Genomic DNA, 12020 nt, shown 5'->3' with positions numbered 1-12020 from the left:
ATACCAGTAATCAGTGCTTTCTTTGTAAAAGAAAAAGGTGCCGGAACTCACACGTCACACAACCCGCCTTGCCTACCCTACAAGGTTCCATCCAAAAAAGGTGCCGGAACTCCGTTCTGAGATTTCTATGAGAAAAAAAGCCCTGCCAGTAATACAAGCTGTGGTATTAAACACAGTTCCAAGATACACACCTATAAATTTAGGAGTAAATATACTGTCTAATATAATTATGTTAATGGCTGTAACTGGTAGACTTCTAAATAAAATGCATTTTTTTAAAAAAAAGAGCTTCTGATTTAATTATTTAGCTGAGATTGATGGTCACGCTGCCTTTTTAGTTGTATAGATCTGACTCTTCCTTTCTGTTTTTGACCAATGTTATTTTCCTTCCTGTCTCTATTTGCAGTTAGCAGAGCTTACTTTGGACTACTTTGATACTTATTTGATTAATTGATTAATATAATTGATTAATTATATTCTGATAGAGTCTCCCAACATCCAATGGTTTTATAACATATGCAGAGAGAGAACAAAAATAAATATGAGCCAATTTGGTGTAGTGATTAAGGCATCAAGCTAGAAACCAGAAGATTGTCTGTTCCAGTCCTGCTTTAGGCACAAAGTCAGCTTGGTGATCTTGGGCCAGTCACTGTCTCTCAGTCCTAGGAAGGAGGCAATGGCAAACCAATTCTGAAAAACCTTGCTCAGAAGAGCAGAAACCCTCTAAGGCAGTGCCTTATATCCCTAACTCCTGTATGTGGCCCAGTAACATAGCCACTTTAAATGATATAAAAAAAACCTTAGAGATATAAGAAGACCAGGAAAGTGCAGCATCCCATCCAGGTCTTGACAAAGATCATCCAAGAGACAGCCAAAACCATCTCAGTTTGATACTTGGGCCTGATGAAAAAGAATAAATTAATCCACTTTTTCTAGGGTGCTGTGAAGCTTATCTGCCACTAATGTCTCATCCCTTCCACCCCAGTCTAGTGTTTCTCAATTAGATCAAAATATGATTCGACCACAGCAAAAAGGTAGTGGAAATCCCTTTTCTCTCAAAATAGAACCTCAGCTCCATCCCAAAAAAAAAGGGAAAAAAAAGACAAGGTGTAACATGTGGCCTTCATCTATCAGGCTTAGATGTTATCAGAATCATGTCCCCAAACCATAGAGGATGAAGTCCTTCACAAAGGACACTAACCCAGAGACCATCTGCAGCAATCCATGAAGAGTTCTGTCAGGCAGCAGGAATGGCTGGGACACCAACAGAATCTCAAGTTCCTCTACAACCCAACCTATCATATAGACTTTCACATTCTGTCTGGTGGGAACAGAGTAATTAACTATAGGTAAAGTGATTTGTTATTGTATCCCACCAACTCCTGTTGAGCCTGCTGAAGAATTTGGTAGATTTCAGTCAAGGCAACATGATAGCCACTTTTGGTAATGCATGTCACCTCAACTGCATCCACTAGTAAGTCATGGATAGAGGTGGTCTTGTTACAAACAAACCTGACATTAAACACCAGTACTTTGAGACCAAGATCTCCAGCAATTTGGCAACCTGTTTCTAGAATGGAGCCCATAGAGAGGAAGTCAAGATAACCAACCACTAAATTGGAGGTCACCCTATTCTCATAGTGACGACCATGATAAATGCCGAATGATGGTATATGTCTGCACAACTTAGTAGCAAGGACAAAAAAACATGCGCATGGTACCTGAGGATGCAGGATTGTTAATATTAAAGATTTCTGCCCAGGGGCACTGTGCCTTGTGTATTTATTTTATTAGGAATTGATATTTAGAAATATGACTCCTGAAACCTCATCTTGCAAAGCTAAAAGGAGATATTATTCAGGAAGAATGACAACAATTTTATTGTCTCTTTTGAAAAACAACACGAGACTCCTGACTATGAGATGTAACTAACTATTGTGTCACCTAGTGATTGGTGTATGTAATGACACTATCCACAGGAATATTTTCACCCCACTGTCATTTTTGGTACAACTAGTTTGGCAGGTTTTTCAAACATTCCCAAACTTTAAAACAAACAAGGTACAAAAACAAGAGAAAGTGAAGACATTTTCCTACTGTTATTCTATCTTCAGCTGTCTGTAAAAGTAATCCTCTATTTCCAGCTTAGAAAAAAAAGATAGTCTTCCAGGCTAGATACAAACCAATCTTTGCTGCAATCTTTTCTAATTTTTCAGAAGGTGCTTGTATCCTTCAGTCAGTTTTGACTTTCTTTTAACTTCTTTCACACCTTTGATTCTAGTTTTCACAGTTGGTATAGGCAAGAATATGCCACATACATCATTAGAGTTCTTTGCCTGGATACCCTGTCTAGAATTCCATTCTTAGGTTAAGGAAAATCATCACCTTCTTTATTGTAGCTATGTTCCACCTGATTTTGGGTATATGAAATGAGAGAGATCATTTTGTATGTTGTTATTTTGTTCAGTTTCTAGTTGTGTCTAAGTTGTGTCTGGCTCCCTGTGATCCCATAGATCACAGAATGTCAGGCTGCCTGTCTTCCACTGTCTCCTGGAATCTATGATAATATCTAACATCTCATCTTTTATTGTCCCCTTCTCCTTTTGCCTTCAATCTTTCCCAACCTCGTAGTCTTTTCCAACAATGGTTTATATGAGATTGCACAAATGTCTGTTTGATGAAGCCTCTGATTGCTATATGGCCTTCCTGCGTGGTCCTGTTTCTGCTGTACATTTGAACTTTAGTTGCATTGTTGTTGAATGAAATAAAGTGGGAAGGAACCAAAAGCAGAAGAGAAGGTGAAACAACATACCATCTCTATGGTATCAAAAATAAACCAGTTTCTAGATTTCTATTTCCTGAGTTCTTGAAAGCTGTCTAGAGGACACAAGCTCTGTCCCTTTTGTAGTTTATTGTGTCCTTGAGTGCACATTTGAAAAGGATGGAACTTGCATCATGATGGTGTGATGCTGCTTTTGTCATTTTAAGGAAAGCATTGGATTCTTTTGTCACCTCTGAGCTAATATTGATTTTTGGAAGTCTTCTTGAAGCATATGTAAGTTCTAAAATGTCTAAGTTACTTAATGTATTACCTGATCTGGTCTTTACCCAATACCACCAATGCTTACCAGAAATTGTAATGAAGTAAAGTGATACTCAATATAAGAGTGCATTGCCATAAATATGAAGAATAGGGATGTCCATCCTTTTCTTGAGTTGACCTCATGAAGAGCCAATTGGGCCTCCTCTTCTAGCAGGCCAACTGCTTCCACCATCTCCAGAAGTCAGTTGGGGTCAGTTTTGGCCTGGTTTTGCCTTCTCTGTATTATCTTGAGTATTTCCTACCTTTTTTTTCATTACCATGTTTGCTTATTTGTTTTATATAAAGATGCTTGTGTTTAAAAAATTATTTAGCTCATTTAATGTTAACTGACTCAACATCACAGCTTTCTTCACTAATATTATTAATGCCATTATTATCATCGTTGTTGTCGTCATCAATTTAATTTATATTGTACTCTTCTGACCAGTGTCCGTGAAGCTGCAAGTGAATGTCTGGTATGCTGGTTCATTGCTCTCAGCATAATACTTATACCATCATGATGTAAGTTTAATGAAAGCGATTGCTTCACTTTTATGAGAATTAAGTGGGGTGGAGCTGTGAGCCAGATTGTAAAATACCAGTTCATCAACTCCTGAACTTAAAGAGCACGCATTTGCTTTATCCATCACTGTCTTCTGGGAAACTGTTGTGGGATCTGTCAACTAGGGACACAATGGGATTGTTTCCAAGCAAACAACAGGTAAGTTGCTCAGGAAAACCAACTGAACTTAAGTTTGTCACTAGTTCTTTAGGAGTTTTAACTATTATACATTAGGCAGTAATGATAATTCAATACAGAATTTTTTGACATCTTCAGATTTATGGAACATTTATGCTTAAGCAGTTGACTGACATTTTGATACATGTCTTGTTTAGTGCACCTGGGTATTGAAGCTGTGAGAATGCTCATACTCAGCTAACTAAGATACTGGCTGGCTGAAAGCAAAGGAAGCTTTAAAATCCTTGGGATACTGGGTGCTGTCTCAATTTGTCAATTAGAATGCAGATTATGTACCTGTGCTGAAATGTTCACATGGCTCTCATCTGTGACCCACTGTAGTGTATGGTTCTTCCTATGACTTCAGTGTTATGGTAGAGGGGGGTGTTCTGTTGGTGCTAATAACTAGCTGGTTTATGCTGTTGAATATATGTTTGCTGAAACTGATTCAGATTTTCAGGCTTATTTACTTTTCAGAGTTGAAACATAACTTTAAAGAAGGATGGGTAGATGGATAGACTTTGCATTGTACACAAAAACATCAAAATATGAGTTTTATATGGACATGTCAGAAGTTATACAGAGATGTTTTACAAATATGTTTTGGTATTCATAACCCTCTTTTTTTAAAATGGTACTTCTGTTGAAATTCACTGGCAAAAGAAGGACTCAGAACTGGAATGTTCAACAAGCTTTTGATCATTTTTTTAAAATGTAAGCTAGGCAATTAATTTTGTTCCTGGTGTGTAAAATTAATATTTTCAGCATTATTAAACAAAATAATTACAAGTAATGACTTGGGACTGAAGCTTCAGAGATATTTATCCTGATTTAATTAGTTTATTTTTCTCTGTGTCTCCCATATTTATACAAAACTCTCTTTTCATGGTCCCTAACATAACAGCCTAGAATATGCCATTCCCTAATCTTATAATCCTCCAAGTGCATAGTGCACATAAAATGTGATTTTCTGAGAACATCAAGGTGTATCCATAAATATTTCTGCCAAATTCAGAATACTGGCAAAATATTTCATTCCAATCTGAGAAGATGTAGAAGAGCCATTTGCAAGTGCTTCTTGGCTCATGCTACTTAGAAATGATTCATGGCAACCTGAAAAATAATTGGAAAATAATTAAATAATGAATTATTACCATGTAGAAAAATGACACTGGCAAGCTGATTTAATCATGGGGCAGTGGGATATACTGTATTTGACTGTTTAGGGAGCTTATCAAGGAGTATGAATGGCAAAAACTCTATTGGGTCCACATTGGTGGCCCAGGTGAATCATCTTATTTCTATATCATGAATTTTAGTCCCTTGGCAGATGGCAAGGTTGGAAAGTTTGTTCCAAGGTAAAGTTACATCAATATAATGTTATATGAAAGCTCAGTCTTTCCAGATTATCCTTATGTCAACAGTAAATTAAGAATTTTGCAGATGGCAACAGGGATAGGGTTTTCAAAGTTTACCAGTAGCTCCAACTCTAAGTAATCACAGTAAAAGTATCTCATGGAATATTTGGAGCTTTGATAAACTGATGATCAAGAAAGAAGCTGAGTGTCTAGACACTATTTGAAGGTAGATGGGAAGCATTATACCATCAGTACAATCATTCTGTTAGGAAACACCCAGCCAGACAGTGAGGGAGGTCTCAAAGGGGGAATTAGCCTTTGATCCTTGTGCAGCCACAAGGAATCCAAAACTGACCCTCCTAATTTCCATAGAGCCTTATCTACTTGTTCCCATGGGAAGGATGACAGTCTGGAGAGATTCCCATGTAATTGGCAGAATATAATTAAGTCATTAGCTTGAAGTCCACACATGTGGATTTGGTGCCTGACACATTCCTAGGCAAGGACAGGCTGCTGATTAGGTCTCAGCCTTACCAGACAGGAAACACAACCAGATAAGTCAATTCTACTGTATTGTAAAGTTACAAAAACTTTCCAAATCTGAAAGTAGAATTTTCCCACTGTCTCTTTTACAGCCCCCAAATCCAGAGAGGGTCCATTCTGAGTGTCTTGCCCACTCACTGTCCAACTGTTCTGCTATGTTGTTTCTTATCTGACTGTTCTCTAGGCATCTCTTTATCCCATCTCCCAAGATTACATTGGGTTAGATCAGAGCTTTTCAACCTTTTCACCCATTGTACCACTTTTAGGATATGGCAACATCTGAGTACCACCAGTCGCCTAGCAAGGTATCAAAAACTTGATGACAAAAAAGAGGAAAAAAGTGATGAAGTACAGGTAGTCCTCGACTTACAACAGTTCGCTTAGTGACTGTTCAAACTTACAATGGCACTGAAAAAAGTGCCCTCCAAGCCACAGCCGAGCAAGACACCTGCCTGCCCACCCGGTGGTGCTCTTTCTCCTGTCCGAGGTTTTCATTGTTGTGTGTTCGGTTTTTATTTCCCCCCCTTCTGCTGGGTGGTTGCAGCAGGTTTTGCTCACTTCACATGACCCTGGGACACTGTGACCGTCATAAATATGAATCAGTTGCCAAGTATCTGAATGTAAATCACAAGACCCTGGAGATGCTGCAACATTCCAGCTGATTGACACTTCTTCTTTTTTTATTATTATTATTATTATTATTATTATTATTATTATTATTATTATTATTATTAATTATTATTATTATTTATTATTATTATTATTTATTATTATTATTATTATTATTATTATTATTATTATTATTATTATTATTATTATTATTATTATTCCAGCTGATCAGCACTTCTTCTGTGCTCAGAAGTGCCAGAATCAGCACCGAGCTCCAGCTGGAGCCTGGTGCTGATCCTGCCGCTTCCGCTGAGCCCTGACAGCCCTACAGCTCTAACCGTCTCTCGCTCAGGCTTGTGCGGTGCTACCACTGGTTGAACTCATTCCCCTCCCCCACTACCACTTTTCCAGGATGGTCACGTATCACCTGCCAGGTGCCAATGTACCACAGGTGGTACCTGTACCACTGGTTGAAAAGCCCTGGGTTAGATAACAGGACTGATCCTACCATGAGACAGAGTGAGGTGGCTGATGCTGGAAGGCAGAAGCAAGACATTAGGAAGAATGCCCCCATAAGCTCCTAGCCCAGTGTGCACTTTTTAGGTGCAGTGGAAACCACTACCTCATTCTATTATTGGAATAAATAGGAAAGAAAAATTTGTCATGCCAATTGCAAATTACATACAGAATTGCCTGAATTGAAAAACAAAACAAAACACTTTGGCATCCCTGAGAGGAGAGTCCAATTATGCTAGGTTAAAACAATACCTGTTTATAAGATCAAAGCTTCCAATTTTGTAATTTTTAGACTTATTGACTAACCTATCCAAAGAGGTAGGGCTATGAATGTTAAGTACTTTTGGTCATCCTGGTGATCCATCTATTACGCTCTAATAATGTTAACATTAGAAATAGTAATTTCTAAGACCACAAATGTTGAAGAATACAGGTATTGTTCATTTCCTTTCTTAGTACAATAACCCATGTTGCACCATCATTTGTAATATGATTAAGCCTCTTCAATTTAAAGACGTAACAAAGTAGCTTAATAAGGGTGACAAAAGTGTTTGTAGCTTTATGATAATGCTGCCTAACCTGGGCTGTGAATCATATACGTAATTGTATTGCAGTAGCAGTAGAGTTGATGGAGACAACTATCTAGGCCAGGGGTGGCAAACTGCAGGCCCACAGGCTGGATGCATCATCTGGAAGCTGCACCCACCCCATTGCTGGCAATGGCAAAACAGTCCCAATACGTCTTGCGACGTAACGTGACGTCACAAGTTTGACATGTCTGATCTAGGCAGTTTTGAATGGTTGAGAATTTTTAGGGGCACAAGGTTTGGTATAATTCTATCCAGTGCTTCTTTTGTAAAAGAAAAAGGTGCCGGAGCTCACACATGTCATACAACCCGCCTTGCCTACTCTGCAAGGTTCCATCCAAAAAAGGTGCCGGAACTCCGTTCTGAGCGTTCTATGACAAAAAAAGCCCTGATTCTATCCACATTATATGTAGTTTTTTACTAATATATAGTGGAATAGAGCTGCATGATATAGCAAGGGTCCCTGACCCCTGGGCCACAGCTACTACCAGGCCGTGGCCTACTTGGAATCAGGCTGTGTGAGCGGTGGGCCAGTGCACAAACACACACAAATCAAGCTGTGTGTACATGTGTGTGCAAACCAGTCTGCCACTTATGGAAATCGAATTGTGCACACACATGCATGAGGGCCAGTCTACCACTCACATGGTCTGGTTCCTCTCTCCCCCTCTCCCCCAGCTGGACCATAAAGCCACAAAGGTTGGGGACTGCTGTGATATAATACTGTTATTAATCAAAGCAAAATTCAACAGACCACACTTCTTCAGGGATTCTGAAGAAATGGAAAGTTTTCAGAGTGGAAATGGACATTCTCCCATGTCCAAAAGTAAAGAAAAGAAAAGAATATTTCTAGAAATGCTTGCAATTCATTGTGGTTATAGATTCACTGCTTCCTCCAGGATGGGATTTCAGAATTTCACTGGTAACATTGTCTGAAAGAACATTATCATGAGAGACATGCATGAATTCTACATCTTTTAAGTCTTGGATTCCATCTGGATTTTTGCTTCTTGGAAGTAACAGTAGAGCCAATTTTTGCCTATTTGAGGATTTTTCATTTGATATTGCATGCTTTTGATTTGCATGTTTTTCATTTGTGAAAATTTATAGTATATTTGTAGGGATTATATCTATCACTTTAGTTAGAAATGTAAAGGGAAATTCAATAATAGTAACTCTCCCTGCCTGCCTTATTACCCTGCTTTTCTACTTAAAACAACAAACTCGGGATTTTTTTTTAAAAAAATGCATATTTGGTTGAACTGGAAATGATAATTCTCTAGAAGTAGATATGCTTAATTGTTGTCATATGTTCCAGTGAGCTGTCCCCTATCAGTTGCATGCTGGAGCTTAAGTAAAAGATGGAATCAACTCCGCCCAGTACGCTCCCACAGAGAGGGCCTCCTCAGGGTTCCACCGGTCAAAGAATGCCGACTGGTGGCCCCCAGGGGGAGGGCGTTCTCTGTGGGCATGCCGGATTTATGGAACCATCTTCCGGTCGAGCTCCGGATGGCACCTGATCTCCGCTCCTTCCGGCGTGATCTTAAAACCCACCTTTTTGAACAAGCTGGCCTGGCCTGATGGGATAGGGTTGGGTTTTATAAATTGGTTTCAATTTTTAATCTGTACTAATTTATTATGGGCATTGTTTAATTACTTTTAATAATTTTTAATTTTTGTATCTTGTTTTTATTATGTATTGCCCTGTTCACCGCCCTGAGTCCTTCGGGAGAAGGGTGGTATATAAATTAATTAATTAAATAAATAAATAAATAAATAAATAAATAAACTCAACTTTATTGTAAAATATCAATCAACAAATGACTGAGTATCCTACCCTTGGCAAAGCCTTATACAGCTGTGCAAACAGAAGCATTAATTTACCAGTATCGCCACAAGGCAACTTGGTGCCTCAGGGTTCAGAATACACACAGGTTCCTCTCTGCCGAGTTTTACCTGATTTTCAGATTCTTTTAATTAAAGAACAGATTAAATGGGGATCTGTCAGCCACATCTATTATTCCAAGACTGCACTTTCCATACTCCATGTAGTTTCCATAAGTAACAAAAGGTGGTAGGTGGAATTCAGTGGTTCATTTGGAAAAGTATTCATCTCTCTGGAAGAAAAGATATAGATGATCGAGAGGGAAATCCTCACCAATCTGGGTATTTTGTGACTGGCCATGACTCCTGGGGGAGTTATTTTATGAAGAGGCAAGTACTCCATGACAGAGAACTCATAATTGACTTTTCAAATTTGATTACCTGATGTAATATACTTCCAAATTTAAAATGTTCTTATAGGCAAAAAAGAAGAAGAAGATAACAATTGGTTACTAATGCTCAGGCAACATGACAAAATGGACTTGTTCTGCCTGGCTTTGCATGCCTTGTATTTCAGACCAACAGTCCTTATCTGGAGGAGCAGATTATTGATTGTCTTGGGGCAGGGGTAGGCAACCTTGGTTCTTTTATGACTTGTGGGCTTGAATACCCAGAATTCCTGAACCAGACATGCTGACTTAGGAATTCTGGGAGTTGAAGTCCACAAGTCATAAAAGAGGCAAGGTTGCCTACTCCTGTCTTAGGGGATGTGGGTGGGAGAACATAATTTTGTTTTTGCCTTTTTGCTTAAGGATATACAGTATAGAATAGCACCCAGCCATATACAAACCTTCTATAAACTCTATGAGGGAGATGGGTGGTTAAGAAGTTTGATATTTATATATTTCTATCAATTCTATCATGTCCATCATCTCTCTATCAATCATCTCTCTCTCTCTCTCTCTCTCTCTCTCCCTCTCTCTCTCTACTTCTACTCTACCTCTCTATCTCTCTCTCTCTCTCTACCTCCATCTCCATCATCATCACCATTGTCATCACCATGTCCATGTCCATGTCTATATCTATTTATAAAAAAATAAATCAGACGTTAATTGATATTTTCTATTTATTTTCATTCTGTAGACGGAACCGGCTCCCTGTAGTCTCCTAACAGTAAAGATCATAAAAATCAAGAACCTCCGGAAAGCAGATCTATGTGAGTTCCTCATCTTACTTTTTGGTTGGAATCATAAGGGAGAAAAGAATCACAGGAAAGTTGAAATATAAGTTGAAAGATAAATCAGCAATCTTTTCTAATACTAAATGTGCATGATTAGGCCAATGACTATTTCTACTTTTGGAAATCTCATATGAAGATTTGGTATGCAAATGCTGGAAACTGATGGAGTTAGCATGACATGTCATGAGATGTTGTAAGTTCATGACATTTCAGACATTGAGGCAGTCTATTATCTATGCTTGGTCAATATCATTAAAAATGGATAGCAAATATTTATGATGTATTTATTTTTATAATATTTATTGTGCATCTTAATCCTAATGGATTCTGGGGTAAACAATAAAGTTAGAAACAAATGCATTAAATACATATATAAATAATAGAAACTGTAAAGAGTAAGTTCTTTCTATGAACTAGAAGTTCATATGCACCATTCACTTAATTAAGAGCTAAGTAACATTTGGAGGGTGAGTCAAAGAAATCTTAACTGAAAGATTTGCTATTGTGTATAGATATAATAAATCACAATAATGTTAACCTGACACCATTCATTTCATGTCATCTTCACACAAATTGTTTTACAATGTCTGATGCAAGTATATAAGTTACATTGTTTGTAGAATGATATCATGCCAAATATTATTTGTTCAACAACTTTCTGTAGATGCCTATCATGGGTATCATTTTCCCATTGATATGAAAATTTTCATTTTTCATTAAAATGTAAAGATGAAGGTAGTTTCTTATGCTTCACTGTTTTATAAAATTTGGGGGAAATGGACAATAAATCCACTTTAAGATTCATAATGAGATGGGTTGGATAAGTGTTTCCAATTTTCTCCAAAACTTTTAATCAAAAGTCATCATTAAACCACACCGTCAACTCAAGTACTAATATGTACACAGAATGGATTAGAAGAAAATGTTATGTAATAAATGCACTGTTTATTTTACTAAAACATTTAGTAAATGAAGAATGATATTTTAAATTTTGTTTTAAATATATAGTAGGGAAGTACAGGTGCCATGTACAAATACAGCAAGTATCTCTGGATGCCATGCTACCAATTCTTCATGAGATAAGCAGAACCAATTCAGCACAATTACTACTATAACAAATGATAAAGCCATAAATGTCTTAAGTAAATAGCACTTAATAGCCTTTCCCCCCATTCATTCTTAGCTTAATCTGAGGATAAGTCACGCTGTCATGCTGACAGAATCTAGTAGCTATTCACTTCTAAAATTGAATTGTAATGGCTGATCACACTTAAGTTGGTTAAAGAATGATTAGCATGTTTTATGAATGTCAAAAAATGTGGGCTACTCAGAACCTCAAAACTGTGACTAAATGAAATTCCTCCAGCTCAGGGCTTTTCAACCTTTTCACCCATTGTACCACTTTTAAGATATGGCAACATCCAAGTACCACCAGTCACCTAGCACAGGGCTTTTCAACCAGTGGTATGGGTACCACCTGTGGTACACTGGCACCTAGCAGTGGTACGCAACCATCGTAGAA

The 12020-nt window shown here is 37.9% G+C and overlaps 1 protein-coding gene across 1 annotated transcript in view; it reads left to right on the top strand.

The window, feature by feature from the left end:
• Positions 1 to 3776: 3776 nt before the first annotated feature.
• The window catches only part of LOC310642285 (cytosolic phospholipase A2 epsilon-like), a gene marked incomplete at both ends in the record, with an annotated part of 51238 nt that continues 42994 nt past the window's right edge, over positions 3777 to 12020 (top strand). The window contains 2 exons of the mRNA XM_083365902.1: positions 3777 to 3803; positions 10402 to 10474. Coding sequence (XP_083222028.1) covers positions 3777 to 3803; positions 10402 to 10474 — 100 coding nt within the window. The remainder of the gene's footprint in view (positions 3804 to 10401; positions 10475 to 12020) is intronic.

The sequence above is a fragment of the Vipera ursinii genome (assembly GCF_947247035.1).
Source record: "Vipera ursinii genome assembly, chromosome: 1".
NCBI lineage: Eukaryota > Metazoa > Chordata > Lepidosauria > Squamata > Viperidae > Vipera > Vipera ursinii.
This window is presented reverse-complemented; position numbering and strand designations above follow the sequence as displayed.